This window comes from Mytilus edulis, chromosome 4 (genome assembly GCF_963676685.1).
Source record: "Mytilus edulis chromosome 4, xbMytEdul2.2, whole genome shotgun sequence".
Classification (NCBI taxonomy): domain Eukaryota; kingdom Metazoa; phylum Mollusca; class Bivalvia; order Mytilida; family Mytilidae; genus Mytilus; species Mytilus edulis.
This window is the reverse complement of record NC_092347.1, coordinates 14,468,066-14,491,199: the sequence shown is the minus strand read 5'-3', so window position 1 is coordinate 14,491,199 and position 23,134 is coordinate 14,468,066. Positions and strand designations below refer to the sequence as shown.

At 35.6% G+C, this 23,134-nt stretch overlaps 1 protein-coding gene across 2 annotated transcripts; it reads left to right on the top strand.

The window, feature by feature from the left end:
* Positions 1-3,612: 3,612 nt before the first annotated feature.
* LOC139519035 (long-chain fatty acid transport protein 6-like) lies at positions 3,613-22,857 on the top strand. 2 transcript variants are annotated; one of them, XM_071310795.1, is made up of 11 exons: positions 3,613-3,709; positions 9,865-10,258; positions 10,721-10,831; positions 11,455-11,670; positions 15,530-15,688; positions 16,936-17,060; positions 17,532-17,723; positions 18,080-18,188; positions 20,765-20,960; positions 21,848-21,945; positions 22,471-22,857. In XM_071310795.1, the coding sequence occupies exons 2-11, from the start codon at positions 9,892-9,894 to the stop codon at positions 22,779-22,781; spliced, it is 1,884 nt and encodes a 627-aa protein (XP_071166896.1). In that variant the 5' UTR covers positions 3,613-3,709; positions 9,865-9,891; the 3' UTR covers positions 22,782-22,857. The 2 variants fall into 2 exon arrangements, with proteins under 2 accessions (XP_071166896.1, XP_071166897.1); XM_071310796.1 differs by lacking the exon at positions 3,613-3,709 and adding an exon at positions 5,838-5,967.
* The last annotated feature ends 277 nt before the right edge of the window (positions 22,858-23,134 follow it).

The following is a 23,134-nucleotide window of genomic DNA, read 5'->3' as shown; positions in this document are numbered from 1 at the left end:
TTATACGCCCGTCGTCAATGAAATCCTTACTTTCATCACCTACTTCCTCATTTAGATCATAACTTTCAGTAGAGTCACTTTCACCATCTTCACTTTCCCTGTTATCTTCTTGCTGCTCCTCATTGTCATTGTAGTCTTTTTTGACATTTTGATACGCGCATGTCGTCTTTCAAACAACGGGCGTATCATGCGCTAAAGCGCAGCCCTTTATTTTAACATATCCCTGGTTCTTTCTGATCACACAATATTGACGTTTTTATAAATTCTGAGAAGCAGCTGCAAAGCTCTTGAATAACGAATGAAATGAGCAATGTATATTCCATATAAAGGTGAAGTTGGTATATTGCAGCTAAGGTGTGGGAAATTAATAGTATACAAATTAGCAGTGACTGGACATGCAATGTGCCACTGGTAGCTGTGGTGTGTGATAAACATCGTAAAACTAGCAGTGGATGGCCATGCAATGTGACACTTGTAGTTTGGTGTGTGATAAGCATCGTAAAAGTATCAGTGGCTGGACATGCAATGTGACACTTGTAGCTGTGGTGTGAGATAGGCATCGTAAAACTAGCAGTGGCTGGCCATGAAATGTGAAACTGGTAGCTATGGTGTAGGATAACAGCATCGTAAAACAAGCAGTGACTGGACATGCATTGTGACACTGGTAGCTGTGCTGTGTGATAAACATCGTAAAACTAGCAGTGGTTGGTCATGCAATGTGACACTGGTAACTGTGGTGTGTGATAAACATCGTAAAACTAGCAGTGGTTAGCCATGCAATGTGACACTAGTAGCTGTGGTGTGTGATAAGCATCGTAAAACTAGCAGTGGCTGGCCATGAAAGATGGCACTGGTAGCTATGGTGTGTGATAAACATCGTAAAACTAGCAGTGGTTGGCCATGTAATGTGACACTGGTAGATGTGGTGTGTGATAAGCATCGTAAAACTAGCAGTGGCTGGACATGCAATGTGACACAGGTAGCTGTGGTGTGTGATAAGCATCGTAAAACCTGCAGTGACTGGCCTTGCGATGTGCCACTGGTAGCTGTGGTGTATGATAAGGATGGTAAAACTAGCAGTGGCTAGACATTCAATGTGACACTGGTAGCTGTGGTGTGTGATAAGCATCGTTAAACAAGCAGTGACTGGCCTTGCGGTGTAGCACTAGTAGCTGTGGTGTGTGATAAGCATGGTAAAACTAGCAGTGACTGGAAATGCAATGAGTCACTGGTAGCTGTGGTGTGTGATAAGCATCGTAAAACAAGCAGTGACTAGCTTTGCGATGTGGCACTGGTAGCTGTGGTGTGTGATAAGCATGGTAAAACTAGCAGTGACTGGACTTGCAATGTGACACTTGTAGCTGTGGTGTGTGATAAGCATCGTAAACTAGCAGTGGCTGGACATGCAATGTGACACTGGTAGCTGTGTCGTGTGATAAGCATCGTAAAACTAGCAGTGGCTGGACATGCTATGTGACACTGGTAGCTGTGGTGTGTGATAAGCATCGTTAAACAAGCAGTGACTGGCCTTGCGATGTAGCACTAGTAGCTGTGGTGTGTGATAAGCATGGTAAAACTAGCAGTGACTGGAAATGCAATGAGTCACTGATAGCTGTGGTGTGTGATAAGCATCGTAAAACAAGCAGTGACTAGCTTTGCGATGTGGCACTGGTAGCTGTGGTGTGTGATAAGCATGGTAAATCTATCAGTGACTGGACTTGCAATGTGACACTGGTAGCTGTGGTGTGTGATAAGCATCGTAAAACTAGCAGTGGCTGGACATGCAATGTGACAATGGTAGTTGTGGTGTGTGATAAGCATCGTAAAACTAGCAGTGGCTGGACATGCTATGTGACACTGGTAGCTGTGGTGTGTGATAAACATCGTAAAACTAGCAGTGGCTGGCCATGAAATGTGAAACTGGTAGCTGTGGTGTAGGATATAAGCATCGTAAAACAAGCAGTGACTGGCCATGCATTGTGACACTGGTAGCTGTGCTGTGTGATAAACATCGTAAAACTAGCAGTGGTTGGTCATGCAATGTGACACTGGTAACTGTGGTGTGTGATAAACATCGTAAAACTAGCAGTGGTTAGCCATGCAATGTGACACTAGTAGCTGTGGTGTGTGATAAGCATCGTAAAACTAGCAGTGGCTGGCCATGAAAGATGACACTGGTAGCTATGGTGTGTGATAAACATCGTAAAACTAGCAGTGGTTGGCCATGTAATGTGACACTGGTAGATGTGGTGTGTGATAAGCATCGTAAAACTAGCAGTGGCTGGACATGCAATGTGACGCAGGTAGCTGTGGTGTGTGATAAGCATCGTAAAACCAGCAGTGACTGGCCTTGCGATGTGGCACTGGTAGCTATGGTGTATGATAAGGATGGTAAAACTAGCAGTGGCTAGACATGCAATGTGACACTGGTAGCTGTGGTGTGTGATAAGCATCGTTAAACAAGCAGTGACTAGCTTTGCGATGTGGCACTGGTAGCTGTGGTGTGTGATACGCATGGTAAAACTAGCAGTGACTGGACTTGCAATGTGACACTGGTAGCTGTGGTGTGTGATAAGCATCGTAAAACTAGCAGTGACTGGACATGCAATGTGACACTGGTAGCTGTGGTGTGTGATAAGCATCGTAAAACTAGCAGTGGCTGGACATGCTATGTGGCGCTGGTAGCTGTGGTGTATGATAAGCATCGTAAAACTAGCAGTGGCTGGACATGCAATGTGACACTGGTAGCTGTGGTGTGTGATAAGCATCGTAAAACAAGCAGTGGCTGAACATGCGATGTGACACTGGTAGCTGTGGTGTGTGATAAGCATCGTAAAACTAGCAGTGGCTTGACATGCGATGTGGCGCTGGTAGCTGTGGTGTATGATAAGCATCGTAAAACTAGCAGTGGCTGGACATGCGATGTGACACTGGTAGCTGTGGTGTGTGATAAGCATCATAAAACTAGCAGTGGCTGGACATGCGATGTGGCACTGGTAACTGTGGTGTGTGATAAGCATCATAAAACTAGCAGTGGCTGGACATGCGATGTGGCATTGGTAGCTGTGGTGTTTGATGAACATCGTAAAACAATGATATTTTGTTTCCTGTGTAATTATTTCTGTGTTGTGTTTGGTGCATGTTTCATACAAAACAAAAGACCCCAGTGTTTTCCTCTATAATGACCGGTTCTATAATGTTAGTTTCTTATCGAATGTTTTTGTACGCAATACTATTATTAAAGAGAACATTTCGGAAAGAAAAATTCAATTAATTTTCAATTTCTATTGAAGAACTGAGGAAGACTGCTCATAGAATTCATTGAGCGACACAATGACACTATTGCGACAATTACAATGAGAGAAATAAAGATTAATGTTGAACATACATTTATTAGATTAGATTAGAATGAAGATATTGGGTTTTTTAAAGATTGTATAAGCAGAGGTGTAAACTTTTATATCTCGAAACTCGAAAACAGAAGAGCCAAATAGAAACAAATTTGAAACGAGAAAAGATAAACTTGTATGACACATTTATACAATAATTAAAACAATTATAAGAATGTTGAATAAAACTTTGTATTTTAAAACTCATTATAAACCTGACTCCGGAAAAAGCACTTTTGACAGTTTCAACAAACGACTTCCTTAAGCATTGAATTACGAAATTAATCGGATAATCTTCATGGAGAAAAATCTTTTAAAATGTAAGTTTTTAATTAAAAAAATACAAATTTAGATGTTTTGAGAAAAAATAATCATGTTTTAACATAAAATAAAAAATAAAAACTTGATTTAATTTACTTCTAGTTTCACGTGAATGTTTACCTCGTGTTGGAATATTTCTTGCCATTGACGCTTGACAGCATTTCCTTTTATAGATAATCGCAAAGTTCCATGTTGATTAGCGACTTGACTGTAATGTTTTACTCTCCACCTATTGTAGTTCAATTGAAATTGTGAACCAATTGCATTTTTTTTTTTTTATCAAACCAATTTTATCAAACCAAACTGTTCAACTGGAATTCTAACCAACTGCTATAGAATACCACAGGCAAGTCGTCTTGAAAGTTGCAAGGGGATAAAATATTATGAAAATATTGTTTTCTATACATGTTGTCGGCTGTTGTCTGCTCTATGGTCGGGTTGTTGTCTCTTTGACACATTCCCCATTTCCATTCTCAATTTTATGTTATTGTATGAGTCATTACCTTGTTGTTTTAACTAACAACCATTGCTATAAAAATAATGCATGATGTTAACCATTTTTTTTCTTTTCAGTGTTTTTTTCTCCATTTTTTTTTTGTTCGCCCGCAATAGGAGGCAACTGTCTACATGCCTCTATGTAATTTACGGCCCTGTTTTGTAGGAACTTATCACTGTTCTCAAAACACAAATTTAAACACCACCGATAAATTGACTAAACCTGTTCCCTTTCTCTAGACAAAGAAATGTAACTTTATTGGTAGATTGACTTGAACATAGATTCATTCCTCAGACAAAGAAGTGTAACTCTACTAGTATTACTAGATATCAGTTAAGAATTTTATGATTAAAGGTGAAGGATACAAGAGTGATCACAATTTCACGAATGTTGGTTCTCACACCTATAAAAGGTCTATCTCACACCTGCAAACGACAGTTTTTCTACATATAGCAAATATTTTAAAGAAAACGTATATTTTGTTTATTCATGTCCAGTGTTTTTACTGAAGATATTTTATTGTACATGTATGTGCTTTCTAAGTCGATATTCCAGTTTCAAATTAAATGCATACTCAGGAAAAGAACATGATAATGTGATATGAATATAACCCAAATCTTATAAATCTTGAAAAGTTTGACAAAAAATTTTAAGTTCAAACTAATTTGTATGTAGTACGATTTATGTTTGTAATATTTGATTACATTTTTTGAATTTAAGAACTAAACGTTAGTGAAATCTAGATCTTCACTAATTTGCAAAAACATTTAAACGCATAATTAGTTAATTATCAAACATATTAATATACTTTTTTTTGAAAAGCGTATACAAGTTTGATATTCATAAATAGATATAGGAAGATGTGGTATGAGTGCCAATGTGACAACTTTCCATTCAAGTATCAATTTATAAAAGTAAACCATCATAGTTCAAGCCGGTACGGCCTTCAACACGGAGCCTAGGCTCACACAGAAAAGCAAGCTGTAAAGGGCCCCAAAATTACTAGTGTAAAACCATTCAAACGGAGAAACTATCGTTCTAATCTATATATTTAGAAGACTATTTGGGTACGATAACATTTGACCTTAAAAAAGGAGTTTTTGATATTTGAGGACAAATACTATGTCATCTCAATTCAGAAATCTGCTGAAGGTGAAAGTTTATAAGGCTGGTTTTTTTTTTATCTGTGAGCTTGTTCTGTTTCTGTTTGGAATAGTAGTTTGATTTATTTCTTTCTATCTCTGTATTTTCTTTCTTTTATAAGCAGAAAGTCTATATAAGATATAATTAAACTCAGAACTTCAAACACATGCCAAGAAATCCTCGCTAAAAATTCCGGTCGACCCCCTTCGGCAGTCATTAGTAGCTAAAGATTTGATTTCATTCAAGAAATTAATGTATGACCTTCATGCACGTGTCGCTTAGAACACGGCCATATACCAAATGGTCAAAATTAATTATCCATGTAATTTGCTCTATGGGGTGTTTGCAGAATTTCAACGGAGGCAATTTCTTGGCATGAAGACAGAAACTACTGATTCATTACACATACATGCATATTGTTTTGATTTGCGTAATAAATATTATATTGAAATCTTTATGTTGTTTGTTTTGTTTTTATATGCGGTCCTTTCCGTTCGATAAAATGAGCAGTTTACTTTGTGATTATACATTAAATGTGATGTCCTCTATATAGTGATAACCTAGATTATAAACGTGTTATGTAAAATCATTAGACGAAGACTACAAGTGTTTAGTAGGGTAAGTCTCCATATTTATAAAGAACAATCTTGCACATTACTACAGCAATAATTTTTTCAAGTGTAGTTCTTTTTAAAGATAGGAATTCTAGAGCCATACTAAATTGTTTTATCTATTTATTGCAAGATTGACCAAGTATAGGGTCAAATATAAGTACTTCAGAGGATCCGAATAAGGTTGTATGACATGTATATCCATTTACTTCTTTCTTATTTCTGTCTTTTAGGTAGAGAGGGGGAGGTTAAAGGATAAATGTATATATATATATAAACGAGTCTAATATATATAAACGAGTCTAAATTGAAAACTACGTTCAAAGCTATGATTGCGTTGGATAAACACCTCAATTTTTATACGTGTGCATGTAAAACAAATTTCGTTGTAGAAGGGTCTAAAAACAGCACAAACAACATTTTCCAAAAGACCAAACAAGTGAAAAAGTAGATTTAAACAAAACGCATTTGACTAACAGGTCGAACAACTGATGTTCTTTAACCCTGCTGACTGCCATTGGCGATTGCCAAATAAAATTGATCACAAGATGTAACAAAATGGATCTTAATATAAATTTAATACTAAACAGAAAAAAAAATTAACTTGTGGCCACGATGTTATGCCACAAACATACGGTATCAGTATTTTTTTAGTACACCAGATCCGGATTTCGACAATAAATGTCTCTTCAGTGATGTTGGGGATCAAAACGGTATTTGGAAGGCCATATAAAAAGTACCCTCATTTTTAGAACGACTCTTGAATTTTAAGAGTCAATATAGGATGAACGGATCATATAAACCGGAGGGAAAATATGATACAAGCCCAAACGAAAAAATATAAACGAGTCTAAATTGAAAACTACGTTCAAACCTTAAAAAGTTTGATTGCGTTGGATAAAAACCGCAAGTGGTGTTTAAATTTGTGTTTTGAAAACAGTGATATTTAGTTCCTACAAAATAAGGAGATGTGCATTTTGCCAAAAAAAAGAAGATATTTCTAGGCACTGTATATTACATTAATTTGTAGGATCCTTTACTATAGATAATTTAGCTGATCTGTAACAATAACATCTTCATGCCTTATATATCATGTACTGTAGTACGCCGCTAGATTAAAACTGACGAGGAAAGGTAACACACGGCCAGCGAAAGCTCTTTTTTTTTAGAGCCCAGGTGGTCGTGTGGTCTAGCGGGACGGCTGCAGTGCAGGCGATTTGGTGTCACGATATCACAGTAGCATGGGTTCGAATCCCGGCGAGTAAAGAACCAAAAATTTGCGAAAGCAAATTTACAGATCTAACATTGTTGGGTTGATGTTTAGACGAGTTGTATATATATATATATATAATTCCTACAAGAAGGTAACACCTCCCGAAACGAAAGCTTATTTTCATAAGCTAGAGTTAGAGGAGGGGATAAGGTCTCTGTGCAATGCTAGGCGGTGTTGTCGTAGAAGTTAGGAAATAAAGTACAGGTTCCAGCCCCTCTTATATCGTTAGGTTGATTTTCTAGGCACTTTATACATATTTTAAGGCCTGGTATTTCTTAATCATAAGAAATCCGATGGACAAGGTATAATTTGCAGTTGTCACTTCACACAGGCAGACATATACATATATTTATTTACAGTGATTGTATGCTTCTAAAAATAGATTAGCATCCTGCAATTATACTGAAGAGATGAGTAGATGATCATTTCTGTACACGAAAAATAAATACTTCGTGTATTGTATCAGAGATTCTTGTTTAATTCCTACAAGAAGGTAACACCTCCCAAAACGAAAGCTTATCTTTATAAGCTAGAGTTAGAGGAGGGGATAAGGTCTCTGCGCAATGCTAGGTGGTGTTGTCGTAGAAGTTAGGAAATAAAGTACAGGTTCCAGCCCCGGCGCCAGGGAGGAAGTTACGAATCAAATCTACTCTAACATCGTTAGGTTGATTTTCTAGGCACTTTATACATATTTTAAGGCCTGGTATGTCTTAATCATAAGAAATCCGATGGACAAGGTATAATTTGCAGTTGTCACTTCACACAGGCAGACATATATATATATTTATTAACAGTGAGTGTATGCTTCTAAAAATAGATTAGCATCCTGCAATTATACTGAAGAGATGAGTAGATGATCATTTCTGTACACGAAAAATAAATACTTCGTGTATTGTATCAGAGATCCTTGTTTAATTCCTACAAGAAGATAACACCTCCCGAAACGAAAGCTTATTTTTATAAGCTAGAGTTAGAGGAGGGGATAAGGTCTCTGCGCAATGCTAGGCGGTGTTGTCGTAGAAGTTAGGAAATAAAGTACAGGTTCCAGCTCCGGCGCCGGGGAGGAAGTTACGAATCAAATCTACTCTAACATCGTTAGGTTGATTTTCTAGGCACTTTATACATATTTTAAGGCCTGGTATTTCTTAATCATAAGAAATCCAATGGACAAGGTATAATTTGCAGTTGTCACTTCACACAGGCAGACATATACATATATTTATTTACAGTGATTGTATGCTTCTAAAAATAGATTAGCATCCTGCAATTATACTGAAGAGATGAGTAGATGATCATTTCTGTACACGAAAAATAAATACTTCGTGTATTGTATCAGAGATCCTTGTTTAATTCCTACAAGAAAGTAACACCTCCCGAAACGAAAGCTTATTTTCATAAGCTAGAGTTAGAGGAGGGGATAAGGTCTCTGCGCAATGCTAGGCGGTGTTGTCGTAGAAGTTAGGAAATAAAGTACAGGTTCCAGCCCCGGCGCCGGGGAGGAAGTTACGAATCAAATCTACTCTAACATCGTTAGGTTGATTTTCTAGGCACTTTATATATATATTATATATATAACTCGTCTAAACATCAACCCAACTATGTTAGATCTGTAAATTTGCTTTCGCAAATTTTTGGTTCTTCCCTCGCCGGGATTCGAACCCATGCTACTGTGTTATATATATAATAAATTCCGGTATAATGTCCACTACTTTTTTCAACAATTCACAGGTTCTGTCGAATTAATAGCAAATATAGATACATAGTCAAGTATATATGTACTTATGTGAAAAGTTTGTTTAGATCATGATTTTACACTTGTAATTTTGGGACCCTTTATAGCTTGTTGTTCGGTGTGAACCAAGGCTCCGTGTTGAAGGCCGTACATTGACCTATAATGGTTTACTTTTTTTAAATTGTTATTTGGATGGAGAGTTGTTTCATTGGCGCTCACACCACATCTTCCTATATCTATGTTAACATAGGAAGTAGATTTTATATTTAAAACATATGACAACAGTGTGGTTAATCCACCAACAAACTTGTCTAGTTCTATATGACACAATATAAAATACATTTTAAAAGTAAAGTAAAACTTAGTTTTTAAAACATTTTCAATCAGTGATTGATTAAGGTTTATGACCCTTTCTACAGGCCTGTGCATAATTAAATCTCCCAAGTACTACAACATGTACAATGTACAAACAGTTAGAATACAAAAATGATGTGCCTTTTTGAATAATACCAAAGAGAAACGGCATTCATAGCAATACATTTAAATCTATCATTGCATTTAATAGACAATCGTGATTTGGTGTCAACTGTAGCCAAGATTTTGAAAGAAAAAAAAAGATTATAGAGATTTTTGCTATAAAATTGTTTACATGGATTACTATAAACTTGTTTGTCCACGATGACTGTTAACATGATGTGTTAGCGTTTATTTATTGTCTACAAAAATTTCTTAATGTCCTTTACAAATAATGCAATCTTACAATATCACTATTAATACTACATTTTGTACTGACATGTTTCCCCTTATATAAAAAAAAATCATGTGTAAAATTGTTAAATGTGATTCTCGTTCCTGCAAAATCTTATTTAATACGTATCAGTGATCTAGGTCTTTTACAGATTAGCATAATTTGGCTATAAGTAGATATGTCAAGTACACACAAGGCATTACTAGGGGCAGCAGGAGCAGCTGGGGTGGGGTTGGCATCATGGCGCCTATTTTTCCCTTACATTGGCGACGACATCCGTACCATCCGGGCAACCAAACGGACGGCCGGTGCTATCATGAAGGCAATGATGGAGGATAAACGAATTATTGACCAATTTGAAGCAGCTGTGGCAAAACACCCAAAGAAAACGTTTGTAATATTTGAGGACATATATTATACGTATGAATTTGTTGATTCAATGGCTAATAGGATTGCAAACGCTGTTCAAAAATTGAACATAAAACAGACAGATACAGTGGCCATGATGATTTACAACGAACCAGCCTTTGTTTGGACTTTTCTTGGTATATACGAATTTTGTTTACGTACCCTATATTTTTGTTCTAAGATAATTTTGAATTCCAGATTATTAACCAAATAAACATTAGAAATAATAAATTCTTAACTTGAAATCATTTGTCATACATTGTATGTAAAGAAAAATATTTCTGGGGAAATAAGATCAGCGAACAGGAAGTAAAATTAACATGAATTTATCTTCGCCTGAAATGCACACTCAAGTCGCAACTTTCAAATGACCAATTGAACGAAATTAAAGAAAAACTACATAACAATGTCAAATAAAGGCAACAGTAGTATACCGCTGTTCAAACTCATAAATCCATGGACAAAAAACAAAATCGGGGTAACAAACCAAATTGAGGGAAACGCATTAAATATAAGAGGAGAACAACGACACAACACTACAATGTAACACACACAGAAACGGACCAATCATCAGTCAAACATTTTTATTTTTATTTTAGGGTTACAGAAACTTGGTATTGCAGCTGCTTTTGTCAACTTCCATCTAAAATCTAAGCCTCTGGCTCATTCTATTGCAGTCAGTGAAGCCAAAGCATTAATTGTTGGAGAAGGTAAGTTAAGTATCGTTTATTTCAAAAACTAATATAAACTTGGTTTTTCATATTGCATTCAATCAAGCTAAGCCTATTTAGTGTATGCAATGATAGATGAAACTTTGATTCATTTTGTTTTTGTTCGAACAAAGCCTATAGCTTTCTAGTGCATGCAATAATACTAGTAGATGAAACTTTGATTTATTGATCTATTCAGGGAAAGAATATAACTTAGATATTGAAGTTTTGTATACATCAATTATTCTAACGGTTTAAATCCAATCCCAAACCGTATTCACATTATCATAAATTTACCAGTTGCAATAAAAGAGGGGCGAAAGATACCAGAGGGACAGTCAAACTCATAGATCGAAAAGAAACTGGCATCGCCATGGCTAAAAAAGACAAAGGCAAACAGACGAAAAATAGTACACAAGACTCAACATAGAAAACTAAAGATTTAGCAACACGAATAAGTGTATAAGATGAAATGTAGTCCTTAAAATATTGATACAGTCAATCTAAATGACAATAAACGATGTACAAATTGATAACTAGTTCATTCAGAATGATCTAAATGGTACAATAGTAAAACATAAAAGGGATACTGAATGCTTTGTAACTCATTTTTTTCATTTCAGGAGATGAGTTGTTGGCTAGTATTGATGAAATAAGGGATGAATTGTCTTCTCTTCCCATTTACGTGTTTGGTAAATGTCGAGCGGAATTAGACGACAGATATGTTTCTATGGATGATCTATTACTAGTAGCCAATCCTGTTCCTATATGTAAAGTTTTTCGACAAAGTGTTTCACCTCTACATCCAATATGTTACATTTACACATCGGGCACTACAGGTAAGTTTCACTTCATCAACTTTAAATAGTCCTCGATCTTAGATGCGTGTTGCAAATATGCATTGCTTACATATATAAATCAAATTCATGATACCATCTGGTTTGTCGTCGATGTACCTCTGACAGACACAAAGGCCAAAAAAAAAGAGCGAACAGACGAATAAATAAATTTGACTACGCACAATCTATAGCTACTCTACTAGTGGCAACCGTCTTGTACAAGTCAAAACTAACTCACATATATTAAGCACAATAGTAGTTGACATAGATGAAAGGCAGCTGAAGTTAATGACATTGATAAAAGGCAACTGAAGTTGACCGATGATCGAATCTGGTACTTTTAATAATTAAAAAAAGAAGATGTGGCATGATAGCCTATAAGTCATTTCTTCACGCTACGGGTGCGTTTTATACGTTCCCGGAGCGAAAAACTACGCTAGGGGTATGTTACAAACACGCCCCTGATACGTCCAGTAAAAGTAAAAGTTGAACGATCTTAAGGCGTTTACGTGTCACAAACTTATCTGTAGCGTTTTCCGACGCGCTTGTAACATGTGTATTACTAGTACGTGCGTGAAGCGAACAGGTATACGCTTGAAAAAAACTAGAGCTTGATGAAAATGTGTATGCTGCTCATGCCGGTGTCGCACATTGGCGTATAGACCGACGTGCAACAGAGAAAATGAACTTGGTCCGTATACGTTAGATGCACGCAAAAGAAACACTGATCAATCGTAAAATGCGCGTTGCATAAGTTTAAAAGTACGCCGAAATACAAAGGTATACGTTTGGTGAACGCTTTAACTCCAGGCAATTTTCAAGCAGCTTAAATTTTTTAATTTAGCTCCAGCGTTTGTCAAACGTGTACCTGTTCGCTCCACGCACGTAATACATACGTTACAAATGCGTTGGAAAACGCTACAGATATGTTTGAGACACGTTTTTGGCATGTTGTATACGCCTCAAAATCGTTCGACTTTTACTTGAACGTATGCGGGGCGTGTTTGTAACATACACCTTGCGTACTTTTTTCGTTCCGTGAACGTATAAAACGCACCCGTAGTATATCCAAAATGTCTTCTGCCATTCAACGAAACTTGCTCTGACATTTATATAGTGGGTTATGTCCGTAAATATACAAGACCAGAAGTAGTACAAACAATAAAATTGAGACTAGACAGTCGGAATATGTCCGAGAGATGACAACCCAAACAAAAAGCAGATAACAGCCTAATGCCACCAATGGGTTTTCAATGTAGGGAGAAAAACATGCATTCAAAGATGGTCCTCAGCTGGTCCCTAAATAAAATAAGTACTAGTTCAGTGAAACACCCCATAATTAAACACGCAAAAAGCACGGATAATCGTCCGAGGTTCGACCGGTTCGACCGGGACACGTCTCAAATACGTTCAAGGGACATTTTTCCTTCGTAGCGTGCATTTCATACACGTTAGACAAACGCCAGACATAGTCAACATACTTGACAACTTATGCACGTTTTTCGTTGAAGGGACGTTTTTCCTTCGTAGAGTGCATTTCATACACGTTAGACAAACGCCAGACATACGTCAACATACTTGAACACTTATGCACGTTTTTCGTTGGCCTTAAATACGCTTTAAGCTCGGGGACACGTCTTAAATACGTTTAATGGACGTTTTTCCTTCGTACCGTGCATTTCATATGCGTTAGACAAACGCCAGACATACGTCGACATAAGCTCGTTGTGTACACGATACAGATATGATTAACAAATTCAATTCGTCCAAATGAGTAGCGTATTAGCAGCGTACATGGTTTTTGATCACGCCCGGTGTACTTTGCTATACGCAGATATTTGACGCTGGTGTTAAAATTTTTCTAGGGTTAAAGTGTTCACCAAGCGTATACCTTTGCATTTCGACCTTCTTTAAACTGGTGCAACGCGCGTCTAACGATTGCTCAGAGTTCTTCTTGCGTGAACATAATGTATGCAAACCTGGTCAATTTTCTCTGTGCGTCTTGTGCACGTCGGTCTATATGCCAATGTGTGACGCCGGCATTAACAACTGGTAATATAAAGGTAGAACACAACTTTGTATTTATTATAGGTCATTTTCACCATTGTATGAAATAATTTTTAACTTTGAATTTTCTAAAATAAATAGGATTTTCTACGTCAGGATTAGATAACATGACCTTCTAAAACTGCGTTCTTTAATTTCTCTTTTTTGAATCGAGTAACACTTATGCGTTATTGTAGACGAAACGTGCGTCTTGTGTTCATTTTACTTCGCCCGCGCCGGTATCTATGATGAGTTTATTTACTACCACTCTATTGATGCCACCTCCGATCAGGGTTTCCGCCATGGGGTTATCACCAGCCCAATAGTCAACTGTTATGTGTTGACATAAATAAATAAGTTTTAAAATGGTCACTTTTATAAATCAACCATTTACAAAACTCTGAATTTTTCAAAATACTAAGGATTTTATATCCAAGGAATAGTTTACATTAGCTATATTTGGAAGACACTTTCCTGAGTGTTTGATCTTCAGCTCCGACATTTATTTATTTCCTGCATCTTTTTACGAGCGTCACTAATTGAGTCTTGTATAGACAAAGCTCCCGTCTAGCGTACAGAATTGTTTGCCTGGTATCAATGATGAGTATGAATACATATCTGCATGCTAAGGAATATTTAAGTACATTAAACTCGCACTTTCCTCGATAATGCATATCATGTTTCCATATGAAAGAATATAGATAACTTTCACAAATTGCGTTTGCTGATAAAAAGAGAATAGTTTAGATTCACAATTACATTAAGCATTTTTCATTTACATTTTAAGGACTATTGTTAAGTTCAATAGAACATATACAATGACATAAATACTCCGTCTTAAGAAAGCACAACCTGGTGTTTTGGTGATGTATCAATTTATGATTTAATAAATATAAGTATTAAACAGCATGTAGTTATAAGTATATTGATATTTGATGAAAACCCTAATCAAGAATACGTTTTCATGTGCACACGATTTTTACGATTTGTAACAGTTTTTACAGCACTGGACAGGGTCGAAAACTCTGATGGTGGACTATCAGTCACTGAGGGTATCATTAGCTTAGTAGACAGAACTTCGGTATTGCTGACATGATTAATAACAAACATTTCTAAAATTGTCAGTTTATAAATTTTGTAATGATAAATAATATTAGATTTCAAATCCCTCTTGCAAAGTTAGCCTTAGAAAGATTTGAGTATTGTGTTAGTTTTTTTTTATGTACAGCTCTTCAAGTGTTTCGGTTCTTATACACCTTGGCTTTCGAATATTGAGCTTTGAATATTCCTGATGAATGTAAATCAAGAAAAACGCTTCGACCGCGTGCAATTTATAACGGTTTGTTTAATTTTTACAGCACAGGGTCGATAACTCTGCTGGTGGACTATCGGTCTCCGAGGTTATCATCAGCTCAGTATTCAGTACTTCCATACTGACATGATCAATATCAGACTTTTCTTAATTAGTCAGTTTATACATTTTCTAATTATAAAGAAACTAAGGTTTCAGCTCCCTCAAACAAAGTTGGCCTTAGTTGGATTTGGCTACTACGGAATAAATCGAAACTTATCTTAACTAAATTATAATCCTGGTACCTTTGACAACTATTAACGTGTTTATCTACAAATATAGAATTAATCATTATATTGTTTTGTAATTCAACACTTTTCGCTAAATGTTAGTGGTGCTATGTTAAATAAGCTTCAGTCTGTGTTTCTTTAGCATGATTTTTTTTTATTCAAGAAAGAGAACGAATGAAAACGGCGATTTATAATGAAATGATAAGGTATTTAATTATTTGTGTATTTACAGGTTTACCTAAGCCAGCCATCATAAACCAAACAAAAGCAATTGGATTGTCGAAGTCGTTCCTGTTTTTTAACTTCAACGAAAATGATATTGCATACATATGTACTCCACTTTACCATAGTGCAGCTACAGTGCTTGGATTCTTTAATACAATAGATGTTGGTTTGTATATATTGACCTCATTAGATCTAAAACAAAAATTTTGTAAATGGCACATAGTTCTACAATGAAATATTCACATAGAAATCGCTCTGCACAAGCGTTTATAAAACTGATTTTTTTACACATTTAAGCCATGAATTTGCATTACGTCAAACCGGTTAGTTAACTCTCTCGTATTAACTTTTATGTATGAAATATATTTAAATGGTCAAAGGCAGTTTATTCATTTTATTTAAGATGATAAAAACTTGATAAAACGAAGATGAAATGAAGTTAAAGCCATTGAGACAACAATCCTCAAACAAAACCAAAAATATGATATACTAAAATAATGTGGTAACCATTCAACGGTAGATAAACCTTAAATATATAGTTTTTAAATTCATAATATAGACAATGGTAATATTACTCATATATTGCGAGTAGCCACTGCCATAATTACTGATTTACTGAATGCACATACACATTCAGTAAAGTGTGAAACAGCTGACGTATTTCGTAACTTTGTGGTACACAGCTAAAATAGTTATACTGAAGTCTAAGGAAAATTCAAATTTGAAAGTCCCTTATCAAACGGAAAAAAGCAAAATCTCAAACACGTTAAAGGAATAGAAAACAACTGCTTTAATACTGAAATGGTATAAACATTTCGAAAAGGGTTGCTTATAGCTAGCTTAACCTCTCACTTATATGACAGTCGCGTTCGACGCTCTACTTATTATTCATTGGAGTAAACTGAGTAACCTCTGGCGTCATTTGTGACGACTTTGGACTGACACTAAACACGTTGCGTGGTGAAGCAGTATTCTGAGTAACTATTAACATAATTGATGACTCATTGATGAGAATAGGCACATACCATCTGATTTGGTAAAGTCATTATTCGGAGTAACCACCGATATAACTCTTGACATGAGACGGACACAAAAACAAGTCGTGTGATCATGAGTATTGTGAGTTACCATTTATAATCGCAAGTAGTCTACAGGCAAATTTATACACATGATACAAAAGCAAGCCCGAAAAGTCGAAAACAACTACATAGAAGTAAATAAAAGGCTTAACTTAAATAAAAGATATTTAAGAAAAGACCAATCTCCAAGGTGAATTAAATAAAGGGAGAAGTCCATAAAAACTGACAAATCAAACGTTATACTGTTTCAACCAACGGAACTCTGTAAATTAAGATATATTTTTAAAAGATGCATCGCCATCTTCTCTTTTTTTGCATTCTACTCTACATGAAGGTGCGACGATTTTGATTGGTAGAAAATTCTCAGCCCGTGCTTACTTTGACGAAGTTCGGAAACACAACGTAACAGTTATACAGTATATAGGAGAAATGTGTCGATATCTGATTCGGGTCCCTCCGGTTTGTATATTTCAATTTACTATTCACATGGATATAACTCTTTTATTCCTATCTAATCTTTTAATGTTTTAATACCTTTTTATAATGGATACCAAGTTTTACACAAGCTGCAAAACAAGGGTAGGCAAGAGGACAGTTGTCCGTCAACTATCCATCCTTCGCCGTGGAATCTTCACTGTATTCTTTGTCCGTCAATGTAGCAAACGCAATATACCAGTCTTTCTAATTTGGTTCATATATCAAAAAGTTATTTTGATACAAACTGTATTAGATATTTGATTTCCAAATCTTGAAATATACACTTTTCAGAATTTGACTTTAGTGTATGATCCTTTTTATGTTGTATCTACCACCTTAATTGTTATATTTTTATCAAATGAATAGACAAAATTCAAGTTGATCTGGAAAGTGTAACTTGTATAAGTCTTTAACTGTTCTAAACATCGACCAACAGATTTATTCACATTATAGAATGACCTAGATAAAGTGCATAAAGTTAGAGTTGCCATCGGAAACGGTTTACGACCTGACATATGGGAAGAGTTTAAAGGTCGATTCAACATTCCGTTGATAGCAGAGTTCTTCGGAGCAACCGAAGGAACAACAGGAACCTGGAATATCCTCAATAAGCCTGGGTGCATTGGAAGATGGTCACCTTTGACTGTAAGCTTGTTTTTATATATTATGAAGAAAAAAATGTTTGATTCCGTCATTTAGCTAAACTTTAAATTATATAAGCATCAACTAAAGAGTATTTCGTATTCTGTTATATAAAATAACCGTTGCATATCTAATGCATGATTCTAGTATATACCACACCCTTCTATGTTATCCATTTTCAGTCACTGAGACTATAAATATAAAGCCCGTTAACGATACCCGGCTTATATATAAAATGAAAGACGCCCTACAGAAAACTCATGAATGAATTAAAATAAAAACTTAAAATTTTGAGGCATTGTTTTTTAAAGAGGTAGTTGATACAAATACAATAATTGTTCACCATATTAAATTTTCAGAGACAATTTGGACCACCACGTGGTGTCGGAAGCTTTCTTGTACGTCATGATCCCATAACGTATGAACCAATCAGAGACAAGAATGGACGATGTGTTATTTTAAAACCAGGTATTCTATCCATCGTAGGAGTACTGGTCGAAATATTGCATTATCTAAAGCTTCTGTTTTTACTTTATCAGTTGCGGTGTCACATTAGTAGCACGTTTAGTGTTGAAAATGTGTAATGCCCGCGTCACACTGTCCCGATTATTATATGCGATGGACACCCGAATGCGAAAATTGTAAGTTCGTACGAAGTTGGTCCCGATCTCGTTAAAATACCAAAAAGTGACCGAAGCAAGTACGACGAATAACGAAGTCTATACGATGGTGCCGAAATTATATATGATAGCAAAAGATGGACGTACGAAGGTTAACCGAAGACGGGTATTTTAGCTTCATATATCAGCCGAAGCCTACACGATGGAACACGAAGGCTACACGATGGATTACGAAGGCTACACGATGGACTACGATGATGGCGCGATGGCCATACGATGTCTAAAAGATACGAACAGAATTTCGACAACATATCGTTTCTGTACAAGTCTGCCATGCATGGCGGGAAATCGATCTTTTTGTCTAATTCTTATAAAACTTAGTTTATTATCCCCTCGCCTACTACATGTAAGATGCGTATAGATAAAATTGTTATGGACACTCTAGAACCAAAATGCTCAAAACTTGGTATGGTGTTACTTGTTAAGAATATCTTAAGCGCTATTGACTTTAAAGTCAAAGGTCATGGTCACAGTGGCAGTTGTAATACAAGGCGATATCACCCTTGTGGACACTCTAAAACCAATATGCTTCAAAAGATTTTAACCACATTTAGTATATTGTTTCTCCTTGTAATGATCTGAAATTTTTTACGTTCAAGGCCAAAGGTCAGGGTAATGCCGATGGACTTGTTTTTCCTCCTTGAAATAGCATAATACACAGGAAATTGGTTGCTCATTTTTTACCTGCTAGTTCTAAAGACAATATTAAAGGTATTTCCAGTTACTGAATGTTTTGGTTGATTTCTAAAAAAATAGTTTATGTATCAAATATGCATATTCAATTTACCATTTCTGCATGTTTCATATACAAATATAGTGTTCATATTTGAGCCCCAATATGTTACATACGAGGGGATGCCACGCATTGCCTTGTTTGAACTGTACAATGTGTGCACTAGTCTGAATAATCACCCATAATTATGCACATGTTTACTGATCTATCTTAAAGGTAAGGTAATGGGTTCGTTGATCCCTTTTATTCAAAAAGAGCTCTTTCCAGGAGAATATCATAATAATATAGACAAAGGGAAGGATGTGGGGAAAGCAACAAATGCGGTAAAATATGACATATAGAAAACAAAATGGTAATGGAGTAAACATTCGTGTGACAACAACTCAGACGATACATAAAAAATCAGAATAATGAAGAAAAAGTTGGTTTCCCTTTATACGTGTGCCTGCAGTGTTGGTGTACGAGGCGCATTTATGATTTTCATTATGTTACTTGATATGAAAAATTGACAAAAATAATATTTTACTTGTAAAAGTAAATCCTGAGCCTGTAATAGCTGCTCTTTTTGTTCCATTTGAATTAATAGAAACAACGCTGTCGCCTTTCTTGTTCTCATAGAATCATATGATATGATCTCCATGTTTTGTGAACATCTTTCTTAACTGTCGTATTAGACTGACCAGTGCATATCGCGCATGGCACTTTAAATGTATTTTAGCGCGAAAATGAACCTACATTTAACTGGATTTATTGCCGTCGTAGTTCCATCTTGTCGCCTTCGTACTTTTATTCGATGGCAACACGACGGGATTACGAGGTCTTCACGAAGTCGTGTTGCCATCCTAAGACCTTCGGGTATCTTCGTGATTCATTCGTGTAGACATCGTAATGTCAAAACTGCCCGATGGAAACGATGGAAACACGAATGCAATACGATGTGCAAAGATGCATTCCCGGTGACATTACGATGGTGAGGATGGTGATACGAACTCAATACGAACTCTCAACATCGGACGCACCTTCGGGGATTTTTTAACACGTTAAAAAATTTAGAACCCTTCCCGAAGTTGTCCCCGAAGGCTAGAAAAAGTGGCCGATGGTTCTACGATGGTTAAAGATGGCACTACGAATAGCCCGATCTGGATACGATCAGTCCCGATTTTGAAAATTTCCATTATCGTGTTGCCATCGGCGTAAAAATCGTCACAGTGTGACGCGGGCATAAATAAGTATTGACATATTATATGATTGCCTGAATAAATTATTATCATAATGCAATATATATTTATTGCATCAGAAACAACAAAAAAGAAATTAACAGCATTGTCGGTACTCTGCATTTTAAAGGTTAAATATACTTTTTTCTCAATAGTAACATACCAGAGAGTCGAAAGATACCAAAGGCAAAAAACTCAAAAGTCAAAAACAGACTGTTGTCGTGGCAAAAAAAATATAAAAATAAGTAAAGGCAAACATTACACAGAACACAACAAATTAAACTAAAGACTGGGCAACATGAACCAAACAAAAAAAAAACGGTGATGATTTCATGTGCTTCTAAATCGTTAGCATTTCCTGCTCCACGTGTTCTTGGATACGATCAAAACTTAAATTGCGTTTTTCTTTCCTAGGTGAAGAAGGTTTATTTATTTCTGGTGTCCCAGAATACATCACGGCATTTTACAAAGGAACAAAAGAAATGAACGAAAAGAAAATTGTTAGAAATGCATTCAAAGACGGAGATGTGTTCTTTAATTTTGGAGATCTGTTTTATCTTGACAAACACTACTACATGTACTTCCGAGACCGAGTAGGTGACACTTTCAGGTAAACAATATTTTCACTTTAAATATTCTTATAATAAGAAGAAGCAGAGAGCATTTGAATAGATGGTATGCAAAAAAGGCGAACTCGTTGTCAAGGTGAAGTCCAGCGTACAGTGTATCTTACCTTAAAATATTCTTGTATATGCAAAATACATTCAAGGATTTATAAATACCAATAAAACAGGTATCAACTAAGGACGATAACTTTGATTACATGCTTTAAAAGTAAATCAAGGTGTTAGAACTAGATCCATTAATAGCAAAAACACAATTACCTCAATAATCAATAACAAATGAGTAAGTATAGTAGATTTGTTTGTCGTAAACTCATCAGTAATGGTTGAACCACAAAATGACGGAAGACAAAATCAATATGAGGTTGAAGAACATTAATGGTTGCTGTCTATATAAGTCATGTGATAAAGAAACCGAGCGACTCAAACAGTTTTACATTTTATAATCAGTAAATTTACAGAAATGATGTATCAATGATGTTTCATGCCAGAATCATTGACATCTGGATTAGTAACACTCTCTGCGACAATCTTTCATCATCAGTGGTATCCCTCCAAGGGTGGAACATCCCAACAAAGATAACAGGCTGGTAATAAAGAGGGGTCAATAAAGTACAACAGACGCTGTTTTTGGTCTATCAGCGGATTGGAGGGACAAAAAAGTAACCAAGTTAAAAATAGCATTTCAAACCAAAGATGGTCAAAAACTTACATAGATATATTTGCCTCTGTTTAAAATAAACAGTGTTTCAAATAGTTTTAATACAAATTGCAAATCGAAAATGTTGAAAATGTGGTATTTGGGAACTCTTACTTGTTGATTTCTATTGCACTCTATATAATTATAACTCACAAGATGAATTCTGTTTACAAGATGGAAAAGTGAGAATGTATCAACAAGAGAAGTCTCAGATGCAATATCTACTCTGCCATTTATACAAGACGCTAATGTCTATGGCGTTCAAATTCAAGGTATTGTATAGTATAAATCAAAATGTATTTGGGGTATATCTGCCTCCTGTCAGTATTAATAGAGGTAGTTCAATCAAATTTCAAAAGGAAATAAAAAATAATTAGTCAACAAGTACAAAAGACATTCAGATTATATAAAAAGATTTAAAAAAAAACAAGTGTAAGAATTATATATACAAAAACAGTATATACTGTACAAGAAATTAAAGTATAACTTAGAAATTCCATTAACCTTGGGTATGTGTAAATGTATAGTTAATGGAACAGTTCCTTCTCCTCGAATGGTACTCATTGAGTTTCCAATCATAATGTCGATGAAAATGCAAATTCAACATTGTTGAAAAACTTTATAAAGAATCTGTTTTATCCATCAATGATTATATTATATCTGTGTTGTTTATAAATAATCGTAGCATTTTTTATGAATGAATTGTGCCGAGTAATACATAGACTCACTTAACAGAAATTGCACATATAGTTTTTTGAAAAATATTTTTTAAAACTCTAGAATGAATTTTCTTTTAGGTGCGGATGGCAGAGCTGGTATGGCTGCTATAACATTTAATCACGGAATATCAGTTACAACGGAACTGTTGCAACAGATGTACAGGAAAATTGAACACGAATTACCAAGTTATGCAAGACCTATTTTTCTTAGGATATTAAATGAGCAAATTGTTACACAAACAATGAAACACAGAAAAATCGAATTGGTAGAAGAGGGTTTTGACCCGAACAAAGTTACAGATCCGTTGTATGTTCTAGACAATCTCGCAAAGACATATGTTCCCCTATCATTAGACAATTATAGTCAAGTTATCCATTCTAAATTGTAACGGTAACCGATAATCTACATTTTGTATTTTTATACATTGTTGGACGTTTTATTACAAGAAATTATATCAAACCATATTTCTTTTGTTTATTTGTTATACCCGTGTTTAATGTGTGATAGATATCGATCAACCACTTCATAAATGTGTCTATCCTTAACCAAGAACAATGTCATTATATAGTCTGATCCTTAAAAAATCGTCTTTTACCAAGTTTCGCTGTTTTAAACCATGTTATTCTCTCAGTTTATGATTGCAACTTCTATTTGTCTTCTCAATTGATTAAGGATATTTGAAGTAGTAAAATCACAAAAATACTGACCTTCGAGGAAAATTCAAAACGGAAAGTCTCCAAT